Source organism: Meles meles, chromosome 21 (assembly GCF_922984935.1).
Source record: "Meles meles chromosome 21, mMelMel3.1 paternal haplotype, whole genome shotgun sequence".
Classification (NCBI taxonomy): Eukaryota; Metazoa; Chordata; class Mammalia; order Carnivora; family Mustelidae; genus Meles; species Meles meles.
The window spans coordinates 8,804,578-8,831,720 of record NC_060086.1 but is presented as its reverse complement, the minus strand read 5'-3'; the positions used below and the strand labels follow the sequence as shown (position 1 = coordinate 8,831,720).

General features: G+C 55.8%; 2 protein-coding genes and 1 long non-coding RNA gene across 3 annotated transcripts; 1 reads left to right on the top strand and 2 right to left on the bottom strand.

Annotated features, from left to right (window-relative positions):
* Positions 1–4,556: 4,556 nt before the first annotated feature.
* NAT16 (N-acetyltransferase 16 (putative)) lies at positions 4,557–12,037 on the bottom strand. The gene is given in 11 exon segments (XM_045994148.1): positions 4,557–5,107; positions 5,109–5,350; positions 5,626–5,805; positions 5,807–5,839; positions 6,525–6,614; positions 6,616–6,668; positions 6,671–6,749; positions 6,821–6,914; positions 9,567–9,606; positions 10,485–10,946; positions 11,995–12,037. Coding segments are annotated over 11 exon segments (1,656 nt in total). The 3' UTR covers positions 4,557–4,767.
* Positions 12,038–12,116: 79 nt separating this feature from the next.
* LOC123933970 lies at positions 12,117–21,122 on the top strand. Its single transcript, XR_006816715.1, has 3 exons — positions 12,117–12,200; positions 20,666–20,826; positions 20,914–21,122. It is a non-coding gene; the product is annotated as an uncharacterized LOC123933970 (long non-coding RNA).
* A 1,532-nt stretch (positions 21,123–22,654) lies between these two features.
* MOGAT3 (monoacylglycerol O-acyltransferase 3) lies at positions 22,655–26,480 on the bottom strand. Its single transcript, XM_045994231.1, has 7 exons — positions 26,171–26,480; positions 25,830–25,937; positions 25,672–25,742; positions 25,203–25,407; positions 24,701–24,875; positions 23,022–23,224; positions 22,655–22,927 (listed from the first exon to the last, which is right to left on the bottom strand). The coding sequence occupies exons 1-7, from the start codon at positions 26,241–26,243 to the stop codon at positions 22,773–22,775; spliced, it is 990 nt and encodes a 329-aa protein (XP_045850187.1). The 5' UTR covers positions 26,244–26,480; the 3' UTR covers positions 22,655–22,772.
* Positions 26,481–27,143: the final 663 nt, after the last annotated feature.

The window sequence follows — 27,143 nt, the reverse complement described above, 5'->3', positions numbered from 1 at the left end:
AGAGAAGGGAGCAGGAGAGGGAGGGAGGAAGGAAGGAATCTGGAACAGGTAGAAGGAACAGGCTAAAGGAGGAAAAAAAAAAAACCAGCACTGAGAACCAAGGTGACTGTGGAGATACCACAGAAAGCAGAGAGAGGAGGGGGCAGTAGACCCCAAGGCTTTGCCTCGCCCCCTCATCCCCAACACACGCAACTATCTAGGACCACTTCCTAACCTGGGGGCTCCCCACATTCCTCTTTCTCCTCCTCTTCTTCTCCCCTTTATCTTCCCAGCCTGGTTACTGTGAGCAGTGGAATGGGGAGGGGGTCACGTTACCTTCCCGAGGAGGATGAATCAGAGAGATGGCTCAGACATCTGGAGGGGGGAGGGGAAGTCATCCAAGAGAGAAGGAAGAGGGGAGGGAAAGAGCCAAGGGGGGCAGACTGAGAGGCTGATGGGGCTAAGAACTAAGTGTGAGATGAGGGGAGACAGGCACCTAAAGAAGCGGTTTGTGTTCCTGTGGGCTTGTTATGTGCACACGCACCTATGTGTGTTTGTGTGCAGAGTTTAATGAAACATGGGGGGAGGGTGGAGAAAGGGAACTGGAAGACCAGTTGTGTACTTAATCAGATAGAGTGGATAGGCATGATAGTGTTCCACTTTAAATATGAAATCTCTTGCAATCTATGTGGCCATGTTTGTGCCTGTTTCCAGATGTCATTGTATAAGTATGAGTGCATGTGGGTTCCAATCCTTCTGGGTGTCTGTATACCTGTGTGGTTGGGAAGCTTTGAGTGTGTCCAGTCTGGGGATCTGCTGCTGTCCGAAAAGTGAACCTGGCTTGGTGTGTCACGTGTGTGTGTGTGTGTGTGTGTGTATACATATGCGTCTTTGTTTATTTCTCTGAATCTTTCCATGCTTTCTGATTTATGTTAGAAGTTATACGGATGTCTCTATGTCTTTGATCATGCCTGCCCCTCCCCCACGCTCACCATCTCTAGATTTCTGTGCAGTAAAGCCACTCACCCGCAGTCCCCAAGTTCAGGTCTTTGCCCCCTGGTTTTCAGAGCGTTCCTCTATTCTTCCATTCTTCCCAGTTCTTCACCCCTTCCTTCCTCCACTAAGCCCAGAGCCCAGGGGAGCTTCTCAGACACTGACATCCCAAGAATCTCAGCCACCGTGGGGTGGGGGAGGGGGGCAGCAAGGTGGAAGCCAGGGCACCCCACCCCCCCAACAATAGGGTTGGTGATTCCACAATCTGTCTGGATCCCATCTGTATGGACTCTGAATCTCTGGATCTATTTCTGCCTCTCTTCATCTCAGTTTCCTACCTGGGTGTGCTCATTCACACACACCCCACCTCTCAGAGATGTGCTGTGCCCTTCCTACCCTGCTGACTCGAGGGGCTTCTGGAAAAGAGCTGGACCTGGGGACAGTTGGCTGGAATCGGTAGGGGAAGGAGAAGGCAGGAAAGATAATGGAGAGGCAGAGCTGGAAAAGGCAATGCTGAGATGGAGAGCTGGAGGGGATGCCTGGTGTTTGCTCTGAGTTATTTGTATAAATCCTTCTCTCTGTCTTTGTTTCTGAATCTCTCATACTCTCCAAGAGGGCAGCAGGAGAAGATGGGGGTCCAATGGAGTAGTGATCCAAACTGAAGATTTGGAAAGCCAGGGGAGGGGGGTGGACAGACCCCTGTGTCTTTTCCCTGGGAAGGTTTGGAAGAGAAAAAGAGGGCAGGGGCTTGGGGACCCTGCAGCTCATCGTCCCCCCATTCCTCCCTTCCCCCCAACCGGTGACTCACCTCTGCAGCCTTTCATTGCGTCAGCGTTGGGGGGACAGGCAGAGAGGGGGGCACTTTATGAGAGGGGCAGGGGTCTCCAGTTTGAACTGAAAGAAGGTGAAGGTCCCCCCTGAGAATGGCCCCATTAAAAAGCATCATTGCCCTATCCCCTGCCCAGCCCAGTTCAGTATAGTGGGGAGTACTGGGGAGGGGACTGAAAGGGGGCTGGGGGCCACTGGTGGGTTTGGGAATGATGAGTAATAGGAAGGGGATGCTCACCCTGATTTTCAGTTCCAGGGCCCCATTCTCTCATACCCCCACCCACTCCTGAGTGGGGGATGGGAGACCCAGCAAGCCGGGGGAGGGCAAAGCCGCAGAGATGAGTCACCAAGAGAATGAGAGAGAGAGAGAGAGAAAGAGACAGAGATGAGGGGAGACACAAAGAGAGACAGCTTCTGGAGAGACTGAGAAGGAAAAACACACACGCCATGAAGATGATATCCACAAACTAACCAGAGATAGCAAATTGTGTACTTTCATAATTCTGCCCCAGCCTCCTCCAACATCCACCTGTCACACACAGACATACTGTTATTCAGAGTTACACTGATGTTCTGAGACACGCCCACTTACACAAACACAATATCACACCTAGCGTGGCAGCGACACTCAGACACATGCTGAAGATGTGACCAGGGTAATGGAGATTTGCGTTGAGAGCCCTCGTTCCTTCTACATGGGATGGTGGGAGGGGGTAAAAACCCTAAGGGAATGTGACTTCAAAAATCCAAGATGCGGTTTCAGGGACTCACAGGCTACGCCTTGCACAACACGGTGATACAGTTGCCTACCTCCCCATCCACACATACATAGTGACATATCAAATAGCCTCTTCATCCAAAAGCCACTTGGAGTACCTGATTCTGGGGCACACCAGGCACGTTGTCCCGAATACATCCCACCCGGACACCCTGTGACTCGTACACACATGTACAGAAACGCAGACACACAAAGACGCCCATGGACACACTCACACGGACGGAAACCACCTTGCGCTGCCTCGCCGGCGTCCGCGCGTCCTGGCGCCCCCGCGTGTTACTTTTCGGAATCGCAGTCTCCGGCGCTCCGGAGCTCGGCTCCCGGGGGGCGGTGCCCAAGCTCCCTCCACCTCCTCCCCCTTCCGCGGGGGGCCCACCCAGGAATCCGGGAAGCGAGCGCTCGGGCCAAGAGAGCCGAGAGCCGCGAGTTAGACGCCTGGATTGTGGGGCTGAGGCAGGCCGGTCCTGGATGCCAAGGGGAACTTGGGAGAGAAGCCCATAGAATTTGGAGAGCAGCGGACTCCTAGGTCCAGGGGAAAAAGAGACCCGGGGTTGTCAGGGCTTCGCGCAGCTGCCCTCCTCGCTCCAGAGCAACCGCTTCTTTCTGCCGCTGGGCTGGGGTGGGGGTGGGGGCGCGCGGCGGCCAGCAGCCCTCTCCAGCTCCAGGAAGTCATTAGCCCCATTGCCACAGGGCTTAGAGATCCTCTCTAATACAGGCTGCTGGGGAAGGGCGGGCGGGGGCGGGGGAGGATAACGCGTCTCATCCTTCCCCCACCGAGAAGTGAAACAGACACAGAGGGTAGGCTAAGGGTCCGTTTTATTGCAATACAGCCACGGTTGAAGTGACAGGGAGGGTGGCAGCATGGCCAGACGCCAAAGGCAGCAACAGCAGAACCGGAACTGGGGGAAGCGATGAAGCAGCGGCTGGCCTCTTCGCCCACCTTCTTCCACCTCCAGGCGCCCTTCTCTGCCCACGTCTTTGATTCCATCCCCAGAGACGCCTGTGCTTGCTGTCAACAAATCCCCACCAACTCTCCATCGTCCAGCAAGAAGTTCCAGCACTCACGGTCCCACGGAGGGCGGTTCTGAGGCATGCTCAGGGCTTGGGACTCTGGAATTCTAGGCCCTGCCTGGCTCCAAGCTACTTTGAATGACTTGGAAGTCACTTTGATCTTTGCGAACCTGTTTCCTCCCTCCGTGGTAGACAGGAGCATCCAGTGTAGGAGACAGCGCTGCGTGCTTGGACTCAAATAGAAAACCGCCAAAGTCCGAAAAGCCTAAAGAAACCGTAGGAAGGGAGGGATGTCCAGAAATAACCTGGAGGTGGGGGTTCCAGTGGCGCTAGAAGGCAGCCGGGTCAGAATCGGAGAACAGCCCCATGCTGGGCTGAGGAATCTGCACTCCCACGCCAGACTCTGCAACCCAACCCCCCTGGTCCATGGCCTGGTTCAGGCCACTGGTTGGGGGCATGGGAAGGGCAGAGCAGAGCATAGCACGGCATAGCAACATGGTGCAAAGTTGGAGGAGACCCGTCAGAGGGGGCAGGCTTGGAAAGATGCGTCCCTGCAGGGTCAAGAGGACATTATAATTCTAGATCATTGACAGGCTCCGTATTGCAAACGGGGTGGGTGATGAAAAGGTCATGGGGAAGAGGAATGGAGGGTCAGACAAACGGGCCACGGGGAGCTAAGTGTCTGGGAGGTCCAGGGAGGAGGAGGGTGAGGGCACAGAGGCAAGGAGGGAGAGGAGAGTGAGGGAGAAACGCCAGAGGCCGAGAGGGAGGCAAGGAGGAGAGTGCTGGGCAAGCTCTGAGAGCTCGAGAAAGGGCGGGAGGAAGAAAAGTAATACGTGTTGGGCAGCTGGGCAGAGCACATCCTTCTGCCCGCTCCCATCCGCGAGGGGGCAGGAGGGAGAAGCCAAGAAGGGCCGAATTCACCGTCAGGCCAAGGCGGCGTACAAGGAAAGGCTCTGAAGGCTGGGAAGGGGGAAAGGGTGGACAATCGCAGCGCAAGGGCCTCCCCCAAACCCGGCGGTTTGCATCAAGGCGTGGGCAACGGCTTCGGGGTGCGCTAGAGGCAAGATGACAGAGAAGTAAGGGTAAAAAGTAAGGTGAGGCTTCAGAGCCGACCGCGGCGAGCAGGGGGAGGGGGCGGAGCTTGTGGACAGAGCGGGTCTGGGCTTTCAGCAGATCTAAAGTGCTGCTTCTGCCGCTCCGATAGGACAGACCTTAGATGGCGGCCTCAGCAGGTGCTGCTCTGTATCACCCTTGAGCAGCTCGAGCCCCCGGCCGGCCTGGCAGAAGTCAGCCAGCCGTGACCATAACTGGGGCGCTGGGAAAAGCCGGCACATGACGATGAGGCCGGCGAGGCGCGGGGCCTGGCGCTGCAGGTGCCGCAAAAGCTGGCTCTGCACCTGCGCGTCATCGCTGCCGAAGGCGCTGATGTTGAGGTAGCGCCACGTGCCGTCACCGCCATGCGAGATGGGAAAGGGGCGCGTGCACAGCATGAGCACGAGGGGCTGTCCACGCGCCACTCCAGGCCTTGGCCGCTAGCAGGCGCGGGCTGCTTTCCCTCGGCTGCCAGTCCTGGATGATGGTCCCTCCTGGAAGCTCGTCGCGCTGTGCGGAGGGCGACAGCAGGAGGCGTGCCTCTGAATATGTGCCTGGATCCCCAAGGAGGGGCGAGGTCAATGTGGGGCCCTGGGTCTCCGAGGGGAGGGGATGGGTGGGAAACAGATCAGTCGGTAGGATAAGGGAGGCGCAGGGAAAGGACAAAGGCCCAGATCAGGATCTTTGGGTCCCTGAAGGGAAGCAGGAGCAATAGAGGGGAGGCAGGGTCACAGAACTCCGGACGCCGGGGCTCGCCAGCCATCTGGGGTAAGGACTGAGGGTTTGACGGCTAGGAGTCGGGAGCTTTTTGACTGCCACTAGGCAAAAGGGCCTGGGTCAGGTCTGCGAGTCCCGGGGCAGCGCTCACGGGCGCCCCCACTCGGCAGACCCAGCAGAGAAAGCAAGCCCGTGACTGCGCGAGGCGGGAGGACGCCTGGTTATCCGAGCTCCCGGGTCCTTCTCACCTGCTGCGTGATTGGGCGGTATTTCTCCAGCTCACGGGGGCCCAGCTGGTTGTCCCGCGTGAGCTGTGGCACCCTGACCCCCAGGTGCTGTCGCGCTACGCCCTTGCCGCGCTCCCTGAGTGCCACGCGCAGCCCCTCCACCAGCACGGGTCCCCCTGGCGTCGATCAAGGGCACCGACTCCAGAGCGATCTGCGGACCGACGCCGTCAGGGGGCCCTCCGCCCCACGGGACTCGCCTCTTCCCACACGCTGAGCACTCCGTCGTCCCCACCCCGGGCGCCAGGCCAGGCCCGGGCCTGCCCGGGGAGATCTCCTCAGCCCTCGGGTCTCGAATTCCAGAGCCGGCCCTTCCCTCCCGGTTTCATCCACCTCTAGAGAGGATCCAGCTCCGCTTAACACCGGGTCCCTGGGCATCGCCACACCCCTTTTCCTTGGCCCCACCCCCAGGAGCTGGCTACGCCCCCTAGGCCCTGTCACGCCCCCGGTTCTTCTTAGCTCCGCCCCGACCCCCCTCTCGCAGCCCGGACGGCTCGCAGTTTCCAGATGCTCTTTGAGCGAGAGTTCAGTCCATTTAGGGGTCCTGACCCCGCTCTTGTTCTCACCTCCAGTCTGCCTTCTTTTGCCTGCTCTCTTCTTTTTATGCTCCTGCTCCCCCAAACTCCTCAAACGATTCTTCAAACACCGGAGCGCTCACTAGTCCCTCCCTCTGGTTCCTCCACTCTTCCCAGTACTGCGCTCACCGCTGGGCCCCTGAATCCGTACGCCCTACTCTTTGGTTCCAGAGCGGACTGGCTCCTCAGGTCTCCTCTCCTTCCTAAGATCCCAGCCACCCAAACGTGGCTTTACCCCCTTTTCACCTGGGCCCCGGCTCTCACCACTCCTCCTTTAGGCTTGGCCAGCACCACGGTGCCGTCGGGATCCGGGAGCCGGCTGTGGTAGTGGCTGGGAACGTAGTAGTCGAGGCCTACTGGAGATGCCCCCCGAGACGGCCAGCACCTCCTCAAACTCCCGTTCTGTGCCACCACGAAGACCAAAGGCTTGGCCTTGGCGTCAGGCCCCGATCTGGACCTGGGGTTGGCCCCCAAGGGCTTGGCCTTGGCCTCAGGCCCTGACTCAGCCCCGGGGTCTCGCGATAATCCGGATCTGGACGTGGCAGTCTCCCCCTCCAGGCGTCTGAGTGTGGCTCAGCATCTGACTTGGCCTCGTTTTCAGGCTTAGGGACCTCTGAGCGGATTGCACCACACCTGGCTTCCAACTTCGTCACCCTGCAGAAAAGAGACAACCCAGTGTTGTGGTCAGAGCCCCTGTTTCCACATGTGTACCCCTATACCTGCAGTCCTCACAGCCCTTTCCTACACAAATACCCCTTCTCTTCTGCTCTCCACACAGACCCCGGGAATACAGGGCCTCTGGCTCTGGCAAGCTCCCAGAGCTCCCAAACCTACCAGGGGGTTCTTCAACAGTCACAAATCGGGAACTCCATGAGCTCCTCAGAGACTCCCAAGATCCCCTTCACATCCGGCTGCCTCTAGGGACTCAGACAAGGGGCAAAAGGCCCTTGAAGGGGTAAAAGATTGAAAAGGTCCCACCACTTCTCCAAGACCTCGGCAAGAACGTGAGAAACCACCATCTGCACTCTCTCTACAAAAGGGGTCCCTGGGGAAAACAGAGGGTTCCATCCCCCCCTTTCCTACCACTGCCAGTCACAATCCCAGAGCAAAGGGGGGGGGGTATAAACTCCAGATCTTCCCCTATCGCCAGTCCAGTACCCTCCACTCCCACCTCGACACATACATTCAAACATAAACCAGAGTGGACAGTTGGATAGGTCCATTAGAAAAGTTCAAGTCATTCCTCCCAGGCTGATCAAAACGCCTTTCCCTTCCTCCTGCTGGAGTTTGTTCCCTCCTTCTCCATAGGGAAACCTGGCTCCCCTCTAAGGCTAGATGATCATTTGGGAAAAGGCTCTGTTGGAGCTCCGGCAAACAGAATGTCCACAAAGATCACCTATGCCCCTCTTCCATTTACCTTCCCTCCAGAGAGTCTCTTCTGATTTTTCTCTCTCCCTCTGTTCTTCTTTCTAATTTCTTCCTATAATTCTTACCCTATCTCCTACTCAAGATTTTCTGTGTCCTTCCTATTCTCATTTTTGGGTCATCTCCCCTGGATCTGTCACAGTTTGGCCTCTTCTGTTCTCCCTGCCAGAAACAGGGCCAAGAGAAAGCCCCCTCCCCAAGTCCTAATGGCTCTTCATTGCCAGACCTCTCCCCTCCAGACCAAGCAAATCAACCAATTAAACCCCCCTCCTCTCTTTCAGCCAGTTATAACAGTCCCTTCCTACAACCGACCTCAAGCCTCATTAACCAACATCCCAGGAGACACGTCTACTAGCTACTTTGTGGGGGATGATACTGGTTTTGTTGTTTGTTTGCTTTTTTAACAAGCACACCGCCTAGGTTTGGGAGAGGGGACAAACAATGACACTAAGGAGTTTAGGGATGGTCTTAGCTCCCACACGTAACTACAGCATGCTTGCTATACAGATGAAACTTCAAAACAAAAGCCCCATCTCCCTCTTTCTTTTCACCTTGATGCTGATGTCTAAGGCCCTCCTGGGTGATCCTTACCTGGTTGAGGTAAGACAGCATCAGGTCAGTATCATCAGAGAGAGGGGAAGCAAAGACTCAGGATCTTATAGCCCCTGCTAGAGCCACCCGACATCATCAAGTTCATCCCACTTCTTTAACAGTGAGGAAACGGACACCCAAAGGAGGCTCAGATCTGGCCTAAGGTGACTCCGCTTGGATAGAGCCAGGCTTGAGGTCAAGGTTAAGTTTTCCTGGCTCCCCGGCCAGTGGGGGAGACCTCTTTTTGGTGTATTTGGGCCTCCAAACCCAGGCAGAAGAGCAAGGATAGGAATTATTGGGTCCTTCCTTGGCAGGAGTCAAAAGTCCCAAGAACTAAAAGCTCAGAACCAGAGATGGGGTCCTTGGGAGGAAACCCCAGCGCCCTCCCCGCACTGTCAGCACTTCCATGCCAACAAGCCTGGGACCCGCTCAAGCATCAGATTCCTTGTGGCAGGCTCTGGCCATGATGGGTCTCAGAAATGAGCAAGTCAGCTTGTGGCTTCTGTCTCCATTTCCAGGCAACCTCACCAGTAGTTCTCCGGTCCCTGAAAAATACGAGCTGGTAGCTCCAAGCTGAGCTCGACAATTTCCTACAGCCCCCAAAAGGGACAGAATGTGAGCAACTTGGAGACAGGGACCCATCCAACTGATTCAAGACATGAGGCTTCGGTTACCCTCCTTTGCTTTCAAGTTAGGGGAGACTCTTTCCAAAGGGTGTGTCTTCATCTTGGATAAGGTTGTTTGTAAGGAGGTCACAGGGAAGAAGGAAGAGCTTGCAAATTCATCTCTCTCATTTTCTTCCTAGGCACTCCTCTATACCTATTCCCTTTTTGGGGGACGGGGACACAAATGTTCCAAGTTCCTTAAATCCTGGGGGAGGTTGGTGCTGGGAACAAAGCAGGCCAGAAGCTCCAGGCCAAGCCAAAGCTGCTGGCTGGCCCCCCAACGCTGGCCCCACACTCTGATCCCTTTCCATCCCCACACTCTGATCCCTTTCCATCCCTCAGGGCAGTGCCCTCCAACCTGGCTCCTTGAACTGTCATTCCCATAATGTATGAAGGCAGAGGGAGCCCTGTGCCCCCAGGGCACTGTGGGAGATGTAGTTCAGGCATCTCCTGGACTGAGCTCCAGGAAGAGGGGCAGCGTTTCCCTTGCCCTCCATATCCCTGCATCCTTGGATCCATTCTTTCAATCTTATAAATATGAATGCTCACTCTGGGAGGGGATGATTAAAGTCCTCGCTGGGCATGCCGGGAGGCCCCCACCCCACCTCCACCGCACCCCACACACCTGAAATATTGATGCCCTTGAGGTCGACAGCTTCTCGGAGCTGGAAGAGGGAGTCGAGGGAGCAGAGAGCGGAGAGGCGGAGACAAAGAGACGGCAGCAACACAAAGCACCCAAAGAAGAGAGCAAAAAGGACAGGAAGGGAGGCAGGAAGGAGACAAAGGCGGACAGGGAGGTGCGGGGCAGGAGAGGATGGGAGAGGGGAGTGGGAGGAGGCACGGATACCAGACACAGACCTGACACCTCGTGACTCTGGGCCCAGCAGATGCCAAAAAAAAAAAAGTCCTAGCAATGCACCCCCCTCCCCAGGGAGACCATAAATAGAAAGCAGCGACACACCCCCTTCTCCCCACGGTGCGCGATGGGGGAAGGGGTCAAGGGGAGGAGAGAGCCAGAAAAAGAGTCAGGAAGAGAATAGAGACCTCGGGAACAGAGGCGGGGGAGACAAGATGAAATGGGGCACAGGCAGGGGATGAGGATGATAGACCAATGAGCCATGGGGGGTGCCCCAGAGCCACAGCCATGGATTAGGGAGCTGTCCTGGAGCGTTTTCCCCAGTCTTTCCTGTCCCTTCCCAGGAGTGGGGATTGGGGGGGCAGGGGGGACAGAGCTTCCGAAGGAAGCTGTCTACTTGGCAGGGGTCCCCGTGGGCGCCAGGCTCAGGGGACAGGTGGGAGCGCAATGACGACGGGATGGGGGAGGGATGACGGACGGGAAAGTGATTCTGAACATCTAGGCAAAGTCCGGGTCCCAGTTATCTAGGTCACCGGACGGGGAGGGGTAGGACTGTAAGGGGCACAGCGGCTGTCTGTCTTCCCCGGGGGGGGGGGGGGGGGGGGGCGGGGCGGTGGCCTTCTGCTGCCCCCGTTCCGCGGAGGAGGAGCACGCCAGCCCCCACCCCCCAGGCCCGCGGCCCCCTACCTCGCCGGAGCCGGAGCCCGGACCGGGATACCGAGACAGGGAGCGGGGCAGGCCACGCGGACCGCGAACGGTGTCGGGAGTGGGGTCCCTTCGGAGCCCCGAGGGTCGAGTTCGGGCGACGCGCGGGGACCGGAGCAGTCCCAACTCGGGGTTGGAGCGCGGATGTGGGGTCTGCGCCGCGGCTCAGTGCCGCACGCGGGCGGGAGGTTCGGGGTTCGGGTGCTGCGGGCGCCTCCCGCCGCGACGCTCTGCGGGGCCCGCGCGGCGGCTCCGAGGGGCGGAGACCCTGGCGACGCGGAGGAAACCCGGCCCGGATCTGGAGTGGACTCAGGGCGGCCTGGGGGCGGGTGGGCGGAGAGCAGGTGCCGGGGAAGGGGGGTGGGGTGGGGGCGTGCGGGCCCGGGGTCCGGCGCAGCTGGGTGGCCTCAAGTCCGGCCGACGAGACTTCGCCCCTTGTCCTGGCTGGGCAGCGGGACTAAGGGTGGGAGGTGCCTTGGGTTTTGGCGGAGGGGTTGACTGCTGGCTTAGTTATCTCCCCACACCGCCAGCACCTCTATACTCTGCCCCGGGGCCTCCCCCCCCACGCCCCCGCCTCCGCATTCGCAGTCCTCCCTCCTCCAGGCAACACCTCCTCACACTAATCCCAGTGCCAGGTAAATCAGAGCCACTGGAGAGGGCACGCAGAGCCCTGGGGACCAGATTCGGAGAAACCGATGGAGGAAATTGGAAACCCTTGCAGATGGGGGTCCGTGGAGACACCTGGAGACAGATGGGGATGGGAGCCCCTCTCCCTCGCCCTCCCTCCAGGGTCTGCCCAGCTCTCCTGCTCCCTCTTCCCACCAAAGCTGATTTCCCACCCATCTTTTCCCACTTTTTAAAATACTTTCCAAGGTGATAACTCCGTTAACCTGTTACAGCGATCCAATAGGCTGTGCTAATGTGATCAGGTGGGGGAGGGGGTACGTGTCCTCTTCCGGGGCTCCCAGACACATGGCCACGTGGAGGGTTAAACAGGTGAGACTCATCCTTGGAATTCTAGGCCCAGGTAGGCCAATAAGTAACTGACAAGTCACTTAACCTTCTTTTTCTTTTTCTTTTTTTAAGTTTTTATTTCTGTAATCGCACCGAACGTGGGGCTCGAACTCACGACGCCGAGATCAAGAGTTGCATGCTCCACGGACTGAGCCCGCCGGGCGCCCCTCTTCCTTCTTTTTCTTAATATGACTTCTCCCCATTTCTGATTAAAAAAAAAAAAAAAAAAACTGCTAACACCCTGCCCATCTCCCAAAGGCGCGGGTAAGGGGGAACGTGCTCCACGGTGGGACAGCTCCTCAAAAAGTTGGCGGAAAAAAGTCACCGGCGGCAGGAGGGAGAAGCAACCAGGCTCTAATCCCTCCCTTTTCGCCAGAAGCCCCGCCTTCTGCCACCAGAAGCTCTGGGATTGGTTCAACGTTCACCACTTCCAGTTCCCTCAGCCAATGAGAAGAGAAAGTTTTCCGAAGTTGCTAACGCTTCGCGTCTGAGCTGCGCAGAAGGAAGAAGTCGCCGCTCATTGGTCTAGTCGAAAGTCACGTGGTTCCGAAATCCCCACGCGCAGGCTGCTTCTGTCCCGACTCCCCTGAGAGTTTAGGGGGGCGGTGGTGATAAGAGGTTGGAAGATGACGAATCTCTTGTCTGCCCCTCCCAGCCAGAGGGAACAAGAGGCTTTCGGCATCCGTAAGTGCTTTGAGGATGGGGGGCTGGGGGGGGAGGAGCGGGGAATGAGGGTGCGTCACCTTGTGCCCCTGGGCTTTAAAATCCGCCAAGGTTAAGACCCATGGGGATGGAAGCGTGATTTGCTTTGTGGCAGAGGCGTGAGTCCTGGCTTCACAGGTCTGGGTACCAGGCCACCCCGCCTCCCCCCCACTTCACCCCCGCACCCCCTCCTGGTGGTGAGCCGCAGAAGCACCCAGAATGTTTGCACAGCACTTCGGTTTGATTCTCATAACACTGTAGGATGGGTGAGGCTCGTGTAGTCACTTTACAGAGGAAGAAAGTGGGTTCTGAGAAGTCCCGTCATGTGGTTTAGATCCCGTAGCTGGCAAGGGACGCTATGAAGGCCTCCGGCTGCAAACGGAGACCCCCACCTACCACTGACCTCTCAGAGGGCAGATGTACTTGGTGAAATGCCTTTTTTTTTTTCTTTTAAATTTTATTTATTTATTTGACAGAGAGAGATCACAAGTAGGCAGAGAAGCAGGCCGAGAGAGGGAAGCGGGTTCCTTGCTGAGCAGAGAGCCCCATGCAGGGCTTGATCCCAAGACCTTGAGATCATGACCTGAGCAGAAGGCAGAGGCTTTAACCACTGAGCCACCCAGGCGCCCCTGGTGAAAATGCTTTTGCAAACGGCAAAGCACGAAGCAGATGTCAGGGCAGTTAATGCTGGAGGTGTCCCTTAGCTGCTCTGAATTTTGTAAACATTGTCTCAGACTTGGGGACCCATACTGGCTTTGACCCTCATGCCGGGCTTGTTTCTTTGGGCCTTTTATTTGGAAGAGCATATTGTGTGTCTTCTCTCTGGACCCCTGTGTCTTACTGTCAGCGGGGCAGTATTTTCCTCCCTGTCCTTTCATTCATATGGGCTGTCCCTATCCCCATCGTCCTCTCTCACCCCTCCCCTTCCGCAGATCACCTTGGGTCTTCTTCTCCGGCCCTGAACACCTCTGCACCCTGGGATTCTGATGACCGGGACTTCCTCCTGCAGATTTTTGGTTTTGGGGTGTTCTCCTCTCTGACCCCTCTTCTCCCTCCGACTCTCCAGCTTTTGAGAACAAAGCTGAGACCCCCGGCCTTTCCCTGATCCAGTGACCCTCTACCTGGGCAAGTCCCCATTCTATGAGTCGAGTCTATCGGCACTTGGCCGACTGTAGAGAAATATAACAGATGCTTTACTGAGTATCCTACGGGCACTGCGTGTGCTTTTTGTCAACTAGGCCAAGGACCAGCTGATCTGCAGATAAGGCAGGAGACCAAAGACCACACGGTCAAGTAATTGCCTCAAAATCACAGAGCCAGTGAACGCCTAAAAGTCTTACTCAGAATTATGGCACTGGGAAGAACCTTCCAGTCACCTCAGAAGGCAAGGTATCACAGATCCCACATACTGGTGACTCATGGTTTCTTCATCTGTAAAGAGGACATAGCTCCCACCTCCAGTAAGGACTGAGTAAGATAATGTAAGAAAAGTACTTGGCAGAGCATAGAGGTTCGATTAAAAGCAGGTATTATAGTCTAGCCAACTAGAACAACAAATCTCCCCTGCGGTGCATTGCAGCTGGTACACTGAAATGCAGATGGAACCAGAGGCCTGCCTTATTTATTCTTCTTTTGGGACTGTCAGACTCTAGGAACTTCATGAATCAGGGGATAGAAAGCTGAGAAGCCACTGAGCTTGACAGTGAACGCTTTTAGAATGGGGTTGATGTTACAGCTTTTTTTTTTTTTTTAAAGATTTTATTTATTTGTTGTGGGGGAGAAGAGAGAATGAGCGGGGCAGAGGGAGAGGGAGAAGCAGACTCCCTGCAGGGAGCCCAACGTGGGGCTCGATCCCAGGACCCCGAGATCATGACTCAAGCAGAAGACAGATGCCTAACTGACTGAACCACCCATGCTCCCTGATGTTAAAGCTATCTTTATACCTCTGGTGCTTTGTTCAGCTCTTGGCACATAGTAAATGCTTAATAAGTGTATTATGAAAGATGGAATGACTTCGACCTAGTTCTAGAGTGGGGGAAGTTAAGACCACCTTTGATCATTTTTATCGAAAGTCATCCACCGGGTAGAGGAAAAACCAGACTCCCAGAGGCGCCTGCATGGCTCAGTGGGTTAAGCCTCTGCCTTCGGCTCGGGTGGTGATCTCAGGGTCCTGGGATTGAGCCCCACCTTGGGCTCTCTGCTCTGCAGGAAGCCTGCTTCCCTCTCCCCCTCTGCCTGGCTCTCTGCCCACTTGTGATCTCTCTCTCTCTGTCAAATAAATAAATAAAATCTTAAAAAAAAAAAAGAAAAAGAAAAACCAGACTCCTGGTATCCTAACCCCAAGCCAATGCACAACCCAGCCTCACACTTCATTTCTTTCTTTCTTTCTTTCTTTTTTTAAAAGATTTTATTTATTTGAAAGAGAGAGAGAGATTACAAGTAGGCAGAGAGGCAGGCAGAGGGAAAAGGAGGAAGCAGGCTCCCTGCTGAGCAAGGAGCCTAATGGGAGGCTCGATCCCAGGACTCGGGGATCATGACCTGAGCCGAAGGCAGAGAGAGGCTTAACCCACTGAACCACCCAGGCGCCCCTCACACTGCATTTCTAAAGGCTCAGGATAACGGCTTGTGCCTAGAAGTCCCTGAAATTCCGCATCTTCTCTCCCCACGCCTCACCAGGTCCCTCTCTCCAGGTCCACGTGAGCCAACATTGGCTGTTATGTCTGTCATTCATTCACAAACATTAACGTCATCTTCGATGGGTCTGATTGACTCCATTTCTGTTCTCGGAGAGCTCCATCATTAGCTAGCCGTAGAAAAACCCCCATCACTTTTATTCTGAAGGCTATCTAACACACGCAGAAAATAGAACAGTGTAACGAAGCCTCACTGGCCTACCGTCAGCTTCAACAATGATCAGCTCATAACCACTATCACTGGATGCTGCAAGCACCCTGATATTTTGAGAAAAATGTCAGACATCGTTTCGCTTCTGGTATTTCAGTAGATCTTTATCACAGGCAGAGATGGAATTGGGTCTCCCTCCCCAATTCATATATTGAAGCCCCAACCTCCAGTGTGACTGTATTTGAAGACAGGGGCCTTTACGTAGAGAATAAAGGCTAAATGGGGTCATAAGAGTGGGGCTGGAATCCGTAGGATTATAAGAGGCAGAGACACCAGAGCTCCCTCTCCACCCTCGCATTTGCAGAGAAAAGGCCTTGTGAGGAGGCAGAAAGAAAGTGACTGTCTACAGGCCAGGAAGAGAGTTTTTCACCAGAAACTGAATCTGCCAGAACCTTGATCCAGACCCATGAGAAATAAATGTGGGGGACACCTGGGTTGGTTAAGTGACCGACTCTTGATTTTGGCTGAGGTCATGAGTCATTTAAATGCTTTAAAGTTTTCTTTTCATTAGTTGGTCTTCAAAATAACAAATTTTTAATTTTTAAAAAAAATTTTATGATTTTTTTTTTAAAGATTTTATTTATTTATTTGACAGAGAGAGATCACAAGTAGGCAGAGAGGCAAGCAGAGAGAGTGAGAGGGAAGCAGGCTCCCTGCCGAGCAGAGAGCCCGACGCGGGACTCGATCCCAGGACCCTGAGATCACGACCTGAGCCGAAGGCAGTGGCCTAAACCACTGAGCCACCCAGGCACCCTTAAAAAATAACAAGCTGGGGCGCCTGGGTGACTCAGTGGGTTGAGCCTCTGCCATGATCATGATCTCGGGGTCCCAGGATCGAGCCCCGCATCGGGCTCTCTGCTCAGCGGGAAGCCTGCTTCCCCCTCTCTCCACCTGCCTCTCTGCCTACTTGTGATCTCTCTCTGTCAAATAAATAAATAAAATCTTAAAAAAAAAAAATCCGCCTCCAGGAGCGCCTGGCTGGATAGGTCAGTAGAGCATGAAACTCTTGATCTCCCGATTGTGAAACCAAGCCCCACACTGAGCGTAGAGATTACTTAAAAATAAAATCTTAAAAAAAAAATCCCTTCCAGTGGATAAAGAAGGACAAGGTCCCGCCGGGAGGAGGAGGCAGCCTGAGCAAAGCCCAGAGCAAGAAACCCCTTCGCAAGAACTGGCAGTTCTGGGTGATACCGGTCTTATAGGCAGGGGCTGGCCCCCTGCGGGTCGGGTGCGGAGGGGGTTTAAGCAGGAGTGACACATTTACCTTGTGAGTAGAGACCGCCCTCTGGTGGCCACATGGGGGAATGACGGGGAAGAAAAAAGTCAAAGGAGACATCAAGTTGAGCTTGTAAGTTTCCTCCGTTCATACGTTTAGAGGTTAGACTCTTCCAGATCAGGACGAGAAATCGCAATGTTGGGGCTTATCATTCAGCTACACAGGAGGAGGAATGGCACGGGGAAGCTCATTAATGGTTTTGTTCTGTGGGACACAGGCCTCTTGAAAATACAGTAGGCCCTTCAGGATGGTCTAGTGATCCATGTTCTCTCTGTGAACCTGTCACGCACACTCCCCCAAGAAAAGATCCTGTGGAGAATGCTCACCACCACCCAACATAATTTGCACAAAAGACCATCTCTGGGTGGGTGCGGCCCCCAGGTATAAGCAGAGAAGACTTTTGTGTGAATTTTTAAAGGACATCTGTTGGGGCGCCTGGGTGGCTCAGTGGGTTAAGCCTCTGTCTTCAGCTCAGGTTATGGTCTCAGGGTCCTGGGATCCATCCCCGCATCAGGCTCTCTGCTCTGTGGGGAGCCTGCTTCCTCCTCTCTCTCTGCCTGCCTCTCTGCCTAGTTGTGATTTCTCTTTGTCAAATAAATAAAATATTTTTTTAAAAAAAGATTTTATTTATTTATTTGACAGACGGAGATCACAAGTAGGCAGAGAGGCAGGCAGAGAGAGAGAGGGGAGGAAGCAGGCTCCCCGCTGAGCAGAGACCCCGATGCGGGGCTCCATCCCAGGGTCCTGGGATCATGACCTGAGCCAAAAGCAGAGGCTTTAACCCACTGAGCCACCCAGGCACCCCCATTTTTGTTGTTTTAAATCACCAAGTGTGGGGCGCATTGTTAGGGAAACTAGTGAAGCTCCCTCCCTTCCCACTATGGGTACAAACCCCCTCAACTTCTGGCTCTGTGAAGGAACCCCCATGCACTCCTGCCCCCCAGCTGGGCTTCCTGGTCCTGGGCACAATCTACAAATGATGCAGCTGGTTCCCTCTGCACAGGTCTCTTGGACATGCTTCATTCGCTCATGCCTGGTGCATGGCCATCACCAGAACACGGTCAAAATGCAAAAACATCCAAGACGCACTTCCTGCCCTTAACAGCCGCATTTAATAATATGAGATAAAAGATCATAGATGAGCCGTATGTTTGGGTAACAGAAGACCAGTCTGCCTAACGCGATGGTGTACATGATGGGATCCTATGGTGTGAGCCTTGGGATGTGGCTGTGGCTAGGAAAAGATTTCCCGTAAAGAGATGGGCGAGATAAGAGTGCCAGTAACTGAGGTCTGCTGAGTGCCCTGCTGGGTCCCATTTCTGTGCATACCTCATTTCGAGCTCATCGGGAACCCTGTGGTATAGACAGGAGGCTTGGAAGTGGTGCGTGAACCTGCCAAGGTCTGCTCACAGTGAGGGTTGAGCCCCGGGAGCTGAACTGGGGCTCGTTGGTAGGGGTTCCATCCATTCTCCACTCAGGAAGGAGAGCCGAGTCAAGGACAGGCTGGGAAGACGGGCTGGGCTGCTTGGAGTCTTCCTCGAATGTGGCGCTGAGGATTTCACACCTTCTAACAACAAGGACCCTGTCACAGTGAGGATCCAGTAGGGAGACTTACGCGGAGAAAGCAGTGTGTTACAAAGAGCATCTGGACAGCAGGAGAAGGGGTTGGATGGGAGAGGAGGGGCAGGACATCTCTGATCGCAGAGGAGCGGTCCCAGAGGCTGTCCGCAGAGGGATGGGGGTGGGAAGCAACAGGAGAAGCTGAAAACCGTTTAGCAGGAAAACTGAAGAGGCCAGGGGTCTTGAGTGGGGTTCTGGAATGTGTGGGGAGAAGAAGGAGGTGAGGACCGTTCTGGCATGTCCAGCATCAGCCCCAGGCAGGCAGCTCAGGACCTAGGGCTCCCCGGGTACGCAGATGCCATGTTCTGCCCCTACAGAGCTTGCCCTATCCACAAGCAGGTGGGGAGGACCCAGAGTGGTTGCAGCTCAGCAGGAAGGACCAGCAGCCGGGCTGGAGGAGAGCTCACCTATGGGAGGTGATTGCCAGATCCCCAAAGCATACTGGGGTTGGCCTTGGTGACAGGGGAATGGAGACAGGACTAGCCGTGGGGCTCCGGTCAGACCCTAGCAAGATTCTCCCTGTCTGGGTCTGCAGCTTCCAAACCAGCCGTGGTCATGCCAGGACCTCCCCCGGCCTGCCCGGTGGACTCCGCTACTCCGTGAAGGCTTCTCCCCGCCTCGGCCCTCCTCAGTGCTACCTCCCCTCTTCCCTCTCCACAAAGGCTTCCAGATGTTTCCTCCCAGCTCCACTGTGGCTGAGGAGGCACCCACCTGAACACGAGAAAGCCAAGGTAAAGAAAGAAGGCTGGGTCGCCGGTGGGTGGGAAGTTTGCCTCAACCTCAGCACAGAGACATCCCTGTGGCTGTCCCGTGAGCTTGGATGGCATCGCACCCCCGTCGCAGAGAAACCCTGTGTTTGTTCGGTTGACGAGAATCTGAGCCGTGCCCTTGTCATTTGCGCGCTCGTCTGTGTTGTATTTCAATAAGGAGTTTTAAAACCTCACAGCTCGGAAGTAGGTAGTCCCGTGTTACCAGGGGAAACTGAGGCTTAAGTGCCTTGACCAAGGTCATGACCAGTGGCTGGCAGAGCTGGACCCCACGCCAAGGTCATGACCAGTGGCCGGCAGAGCTGGACCCCACGCCAAGGTCATGACCAGTGGCCGGCAGAGCTGGACCACACGCCAAGCATGTGGCTCAGAGCTGGATGTCAGCAGACTTGTCCTTGGCACTGTCCTGTGGTTCAGAGATGGCCCTTGGACCACGCTGGGTCCTCAAATTCAGGTTCTGGCTCAGGCGCCCCCTTGAACTACATGCCTTCCAACTGTGTGCTATTTCTGTTTCCAGTCAGTGGCCGTTGTCACCCTGCCAGCGGTGTGGCATCTTTCTCTGTGAGGGCCCAGGACGTGCAGGCCAGAACAAGAAAGGACAGGCCTTGTGCTCTGAAGCTCGAGCACAATCTCTCTAGAATCTTGATTCCTGTCCGGGCCTCCGGCTTTGATCATGGTCTGGGCCTGACCCGCCTCAGCTGAGCTCAGCCCATTGGCCAAGTGGACGGTTGCGTTGGGGAGATTCAGCTCCAGGCTGAAACCCACATGACAGCAGTCTCTGGGAGGCAGGGGACTGACGTTGCACAAGGCCCTTTGTCTCAGCTGGAGTGTCAGTCCAGCCGGGGACACTTGTCATTGCCCAGGAGTGTCATTTTCTTTCCTCTCCTTTTTTTCCTCCAAGATTCTTATCTGTTTATTGGACAGAGAGAGACACAGCGAGAGAGGGAACACAAGCAGGGGCGTGGGAGAGGGAGAAGCAGGCTTCCTGCTGAGTGGGGAGCCCGATGCGGGGCTCGATCCCAGGACCCTGAGATCATGACCTGAGCTGAAGGCAGAGGCCTTAACCCACTGAGTCACCCAGGCGGCACCCCTGCCCTACACAGTCTTGCCACAGCTCTCAGCACTGTTTGCTGTACCCCACCCCCAACCCAACACGCACCTATGGGTATGGGTGTCAAGGCTCTCTCCGAGAGAAGCCTGATCGTGACCTTCCTACACCTTTCTGGTTTGTGTCTAACCCACCCAGATGTTTCCACATGAAGGATAATGTTCCCTCTCAATTGTCCCTCTCTCCGCCAGGATGAGACAGGACCACTTTCCTGAGAAACTTGCCCAGTGAGGTTTACGAGTACTGGGAAGACTTTGCTCCTCCTGACCATATTTCTGTCCTAACTGCTTGCTGGCTTCTCCTATTTCTCTCCAGCCTCAGACTAATTCCTCCCACACACCCCCCCACCCCTGACTTTATTGGTCTTGGATTTCAGACAGGAGTCTCCTGTTTCTCTCCAGCCTCAGGCTAATCCCTCCCATCCCCTGACCTTACTGGTCTTGGATTTCAGATAGAAGTAATGAGTGATCGGGAGTGAAGTCCCTTCCTCCCCCCCCCCCCCAGTCCCCAAAGGTCCCTTTCCTCACCTACACCCAGCCCAACCTCCCCTCCCCAGAGACAGGCATCTACCACTCACAGAGGAGAAGGGCAGAGGGCTTCTTGGAGGAAGGCCCACAGCGATCTAATCCCCATATCCCCAGCGGTTGGTGGCAGGTTCTCACTAGAAGGTGGTGCCTTTGTCCCTCAGGGGAAGAATCCAGAGAAAAACCCGTGATGCTATCCTTGAGCTATCCTTAACGTTTGGGCTGAGACATGAATTTCCACCAAGTAGGCCCTGCCTTCCGGAAGGGACCAGACCGGACCACGTGCAACAAGCAAGACCACATTTTCCAAGCCAGTGATTGAGAAGTGACCCTTGAGTCCCCAACCCATGATAAGGATCAGAATTTGGACACCAAGGAGAGAGGTGTGAGGGAAGGACTTGAGAGCTCGGTAAGTCCTACCCCCCGGAGGGCCAGGCTTCCCTCCACAAGATCAGTGACAAAGGTTGCAAGACTCAAAGACTTTGGTCTTCCCCAGCGTTTGTGGAGTGTGTCCACCAGAGGAGTCCAGCGGCCAGACGGTAGCTGACCGGATGTTCCCATCCAGGAAGGACAAGTGGCTGCTTTGAGCCTGTATTCCGGTGGTATCCAGGTTAAGCACGTTCCAACCTCGAGCTGTTTAGTTTCCATCACTCTCTCTACCCCTCAGCCTAGAAAAGCAATGGGAGGGGCGCCTGGGTGGCTCAGTGGGTTAAAGCCTCTGCCTTCAGCTCGGGTCATGATCTCAGAGTCCTGGGATTGAGCCCCGCATCGGGCTCTCTGCTCGGCAGGGAGCCTGCTTCCTCCTCTCTCTCTGCCTGCCTCTCTGTCTACTTGTGATCTCTGTCTGTCAAATAAATAAATAAAATCTTTAAAAAAGAAAGAAAGAAAGAAAAGCAATGGGATTCCTAAGGAGAAATCCTGTGTCAAGTGCATGAGCAGAAAACCAAGGACAGACGAAGAGGCAGAGAAAGCTAAAAGGGAATATTCCGGAAAATCCAGGAGAGGGCCCCTGAGGCAAAGGAATCAGCTTGGAGGGTCTGGAGGCCCAGAGAACACGAAGCTATCTTAGGACAATGTCGTCAAGAACGTCTGGGATCCTCCTTCCCTTCAGTAACCCTTCAGCAACAGGGTCTAGCAAGGGAGGGGGAGAGGAGGGAGGAAAAAGGGCAACCCCGCCCCCTTTCCACCTTCCCTTCTGGTTAACCCTTCTGGTTAAGCAGGCAGCCCCCCTGCCGCCTTTGCTGGAGATAAAGGATTCCCACCCTCGGACGGAGATCCAAGGGTAGATTACTTCTCAAGCTACAGGTCTATACCAATTTAAGGTCAATGAGGAATTTACTGCCCCCCCCCCCCCCCGAGAATGACCCAGATAAGCCACAAGACCGCTCAGATTTTCCTCCAGGAACAAGAAAAAAATTCTTCCACTGAATGTATTTTATAGGACAGTGGGAGACTGGTGTAGGTGCATTCCGATTACATTCCAGCAAGTTCTTCTGAAGTCCGGGATACAGACGCAAGGCCAGGCAGTGAACGGGACTGATGTCGTCACGGAACGCTGTGACCACACGAGGACCCTTAAGACGGTGCAGTCTTACCCTCTCCTGGGCCTGACGACGTGTCTGTGATGAGGATGATGGTAGTTTGCCAATCTCCGTTCTGAGCCCTTCTATTTTAATTCTTCGATCATCACGGGAGTCCTGTGCTTTCTGAGCAGATGGGCTCATGTTGATGTGACGCTGGGCAGGAAGCTGACGTGATGCTGGTCAAACAGGTCCCTGTTGCATTCATTGCCCGGCCACAGGGAAACATAAAAGACAGAGAGGGGTGTAGTACAGACCAACCTCCTTATTTCTCCCATCAGAGATTATTCCATTCCTCACATGGCCAGGAACCTTTAACGAAACTCGGCTTTCGCTCGGGCTGGCTGTTCGACCCTCCGTCCTGTCTTGTCCAGCTCACCCCGCAAAGGCGACCCCTCCCTAGAGCCGCCTTCCTCAACTCAGTCCTGACGCCCTCCAGCTCTCGGGAAGCAGATGCCTTCATTCCCAGAGGGAGAAAGGGCTCTACAAAGGAAGGAGACGTAGGCAAGGTCATGCAGCCGAATTAAGGCTTGCTGGGAGGAGAATTCAGGGTTCCGATCCCCGCATTCCTGGAGAATGAAGGCGGGCCATTCCCGGACCTGCTCAACCCCCAGAGCCGGAGGGCGAGCTCCGTAGGCATCTGATTCTACAACGTCATGGTGGGAGAGAAGGAGCTTTTATTGGAGCAGTACAGAGAGGCAGTAGGTAGAGCTCTCAGTGCCCTGGGCTGAGGGGCTCAGGGCTGGGGGTGGGGGAGGGGGGAGGACAGCAAGGGCTAGATGAAGGTGAGGTGAGTAGAAGCTGGGACCCCGCAGCTTTCCTTGTGGTCCTCAAAGAGTTGCTCCAGAGCCTCCATAAAAAGCATGTGATAATGGTCCACTTCCTCCTCGGTGGGGTCCAGGCTCCGGGGCACTGGGATGGGGCTGCCCACTGCAGGGAGAGGGGAGACAGAGGTCGGCGGTGGGGGAGGTCCTGCGGCCCACGCAGCTGACAGCAGTTTTCTTGCCCGGAGATGGGTACTCACCCACAGTGGTGATAGGCCTGGCGAAGGGCAGCAGGCCCCAGGAGTTGGCCGAGAAGAGCCCGCGGCCCCAGAAGATGCAAGGAGAAAAGCCCATGATCTTCTTAAAGGTGACCTGACAGAGATACTGCCAGGAATTTGTGGCAAAAACCTTAAGCTGGAAGATGTCATTCTCCCCAAAGGTGTACACAGGTACCAAGGAGGCCCTGGGAAGGGACAGAGAGAGAGAGAGACAGACAAGAAGGGTGGTCGGCCAGCGGCTTTCGGAGGGAACCACAAGTCCCTCCCCACACCTCTGGATCCCACTGGCCAAGGCCCTTTCAAGCAAATGACAAAGATCTGGAGAGAAGGGACTCACCGTTCTTGAGAAATGAGTGTGTACTGACCCTTGAACAACATGGGGTAAGGGGCATTGACCCCCACCCCAAAAATCCCCATATGACTTAATACTCCCCCAAAACTTAACCCCTAATAGCATGGCCAATAACATAAATAGTCAATTAACATTTTGTGTATGTACTATATGCTGTATTCTTATAATAAAGTGAGCTGGGGGGCTCAGTCAGTGAAGCATCTGCCTTGGGCTCAGGTCATGATCTTAGGGTCCTGGGATCGAGTCCCAGGTCCAGCTCTGCACTCAGCAGGGAGTCTGCTTAAGATTCTCTCTCCCCATGCCCCTCCTCCAGCTCATGCTCTTACCCACCCCCTTCAAATAAATACAACCTTAAAAAAATCATTAGGGGGTGCCAGGGGGCTCAGTTGGCTGAGCGGCTAACTCTCCGTTTTGGTTTAGGTCATGATCTCGGGGTCTTGGAACTGAAACCCAAGTTGGATTCTGCAGTCAGGGTGGTATCTGTTTGAGGGTCTCTGCCCCTCCCTCTGCTCCCCTCCCCCATGCCTCTCTCTCTCTCTCTCTCTCTCAAACAAATGAATCAAATCTCTAAAAAAAGAAAATCATCAGGAGGAGAAAATACATTTACAGTACTATATTGTAAAAAAAAAATAAATCCATGGGTAAGGGACTGGTGCTGTTCAAACCCATGTTGTTCAAGGGTCAACTGTATAAATTTTGTCCTCGAGCCTTTGTACCTACAGCATTCTAGTACAGCAGTGTTCATCCTATCTCACAGCAGAGAAACATGTCCAGGGTCTTGGCCTTTGAGGTAGTGTCAGAAATGGCTTTGAACTCTGGATTTTGGAGCACAAGGTCCTAGTACTTACGCTATGATCCTGCCTCTTTTTTTTTTTTTTTAAAGATTGTATTTATTTATTTGAGAGAGAGAGAGAGAATGAGAGCCAGCAAGCACAGGAGGGGGAGGGTCAGAGGGAGAAGCAGACGCCCCCGCCGAGCAGGGAGCCCAATGCGGGACTCGATCCCAGGACTCCAGGACCACGACCCGAGCCAAAGGCAGTCACGCAACCAACTGAGCCACCCAGGCTCCCCCTGATCCTGCCTTCTTCGGAGAGGACAGAAGCCTGGCAGAAGTGGGCATGGTGCTTGGCACAGAGAAAGCGCCCAAGTGTTGATGTGTGCCAGAGGGCACAGAGTGGGCTCTGAGGACACAGAGGCCCAACTACAGGGACCAGGATGGGTGGGGACAAAAGAGTGTGGACCCCCAGACACCATGTCAAGTTCTGACCTCCAACAGCAGCCCCGGGCTGGGTGCCTGTACCCGACTCACCCGTGCCTCAGTGCCAGGCGCACAAAGCCTTTGCGATTTCGGAGAATGAGGTAGTGCTTCCCTGGAATGGCATACAGGGACTCCTGGGCACCCCCAACCATAATGATGACAGCCTGCCCGCGCCGGGGCTGTGACAGGATAAAGTCCAGGCTCTGCCGGCTCACAGGACGCAGCCCTACACGGAGAGGAAGTGGGGAGCCGTCACCACCCACTCCCAGGCTGCCTGGCCCCTCAGCCGCCCTTTAGTGAGCCCCACACCCTATTCCCTCCAAACCTGCCACCCCCGTGCCCATGTCAGTGTGACCTAGAGTGCCTTTCCCTGCAAGGATGACGGACATTTGCTCTGGAGCTCTTCACTGATGCCCCCTGTGAAGCAGGCCAATGTTCAGGCCAGGTCCCTGCATTGGGTGCGCGGGAGGCAGTCCGGGCGGGGGCGGGGGCGGGGGTGGGAGTGGGGGTTGGGAGGGAATGGCTGGCTCCTCCTGCTCAGCTCCAGGCTCACCGAAGGACAGGAGGTAGTCACGATAGACTGGGAGGTTGAAGAGGGAGGCCAGCCCTGCCCCGGAGGGCTCAATCCCGGGGAACTTCTTGGAGAAGCTGTTGACCTCGGTGGAGAAATTGCAGAAGGCTCCCGTGCACATGACTCCGTGTGGGTGGGCACCCAGCACATAGTTGCGGTCGGGGGGCAACTCCGTGGTTTTCACCAGCTTGGGGGGGGGGGGGGTTGGTGAGGCAGGATGCAGGGAAACAGGCATGGAAGGCAGGACACCAGCTGAAAAGAGCTGCCCTCCACCCTGCTGGACTTTAGAGTTCAAAGTCCTCGAATGGGGTGGGCAGCACAGAGAGCCTACTGTGCGGTGCTACTCTGCACCGCCCACCCCGTCTGAGGTTAGGGAGCCCAGGGTGCACTGGCAGGGGTAAGTGCCAGGGACTGGGGAGAGGGAGGAGGAAGAGGGTGGATGACCTGGTACCTTGATAGGGTAATAATCCCTGACATGTCTCCACATGGGTAAGTTCCTTATCCACTCAAAGCGCCTTCCACCTTGGGGCGGAGAGATGCGTGGGAGGAATCCTTGAAGGGCCCGTGCCACCGTCTCTGCTTCCTGGGCACAGGTCCTGTGGCACTTACCTCGGTTGGGCGTGTCCCAGTCCAGGAAGAGCCACACCAGGTAGAGAACAGAGACCGACCAGAAAGACGTGAAGAGGAGGAAGAGAATGACAAGAAAGAAGAAAGGGCCTGGGGGATAGATGAGAAAGATGAGTGCATTAGCTTTTGAAGAATCATTCCATGCCACCTGCTCTCCCCCGCCCCCGGCCCCCTCACAGATGGCAGATGTGACTCCAGCCATGGCCCTGACCTCTGGGGGCTCCTTCTTCCTTTGCCCTCCAGTGCACAAGCAAGTAGAGCCCCAGGCTTTCTCCCTGAAGTCCCTGCTCCCCTTGGGGACCCCAGGGCACCGGGCCTCTCACCCATGAAGAGGAAAGTGAGCACGTAGTAGTAGGCGCTCAGTACTTCTAGCCACTGTTTCTGCACGGACTTCATGGTGGGGCCACGGCCGGTCTGTGGAGATGCCTGTCGCAGTCGCTGCCCTCTGCCAGCGGGGGCTCCAGGGCCCCGAGCACAAACGAGGAAGGTTTGGGCGCCGCAGGAAGTCTTTCTTGCCGGAGGGACCAAACCCTCGGGAGCCTCCCGGTGCTGCGAGTCTGTTGCGTGTGTGTGGAGAGGGAGATCCCTGGATCCGGAGCGCTAGATGCCTCCAGAATGATCTTTGAACTGCCAGTGTCCGTCGTTTTGGACTGGCCCCTGGCCTCTGGGCGGAGCTGGGAGGTTGCAGGGAAGGCAGCGGAGGTTCCGGGACTGATGTGGGGAGGAGGCTCAGAAGAAGCCGGAAAGCCCACCCACCGGGTCCCAGCAGCTGGCCCGGGCCAAGCCCAGCTGAGACTGTGAGATCTCCAGGGCGGCGGGGCAGGCCCCCGCTGCGCGCCCCGGACCCGGGGGGCAGGACTCCGGGAGGGTCCAGATCACCCGGAGGCACGGCCGCGCACAAACACGCACACACCGCAGCTCTGTTCCCACGTTTCATTTCCCTTCCCGCCCGCAGCCGCGGCGGGCACCGCGAGGGTCGAGGGTCGGGGCGGCGCGCCTAGGTGAGGAGGGGATGCGGGCGGGCGGGGGTGCCGGAGCGCGCCTCGTGCGCTTCGAGCCCCCGCGGGAGCCGCTCCACGTCGAGCGCGTGCAGCGCGTCCACCTGCGCCCGGCTGGGCCGCGCGCTTCGCTGCACCGGGATCGGTTCCCCCCGCCCCGCCGCGGGCAGAACGGGACACGCGAGGGACGGTGGTTGGGATCCCCAACCAGGTGTCTTTCCTGCCCATCTGGCCCTGGGCGGTTGCCAAAGGGGGCGGGGCCGGCATGGCCAGGGCGTGGCCAGCAGCCAGGGATCTT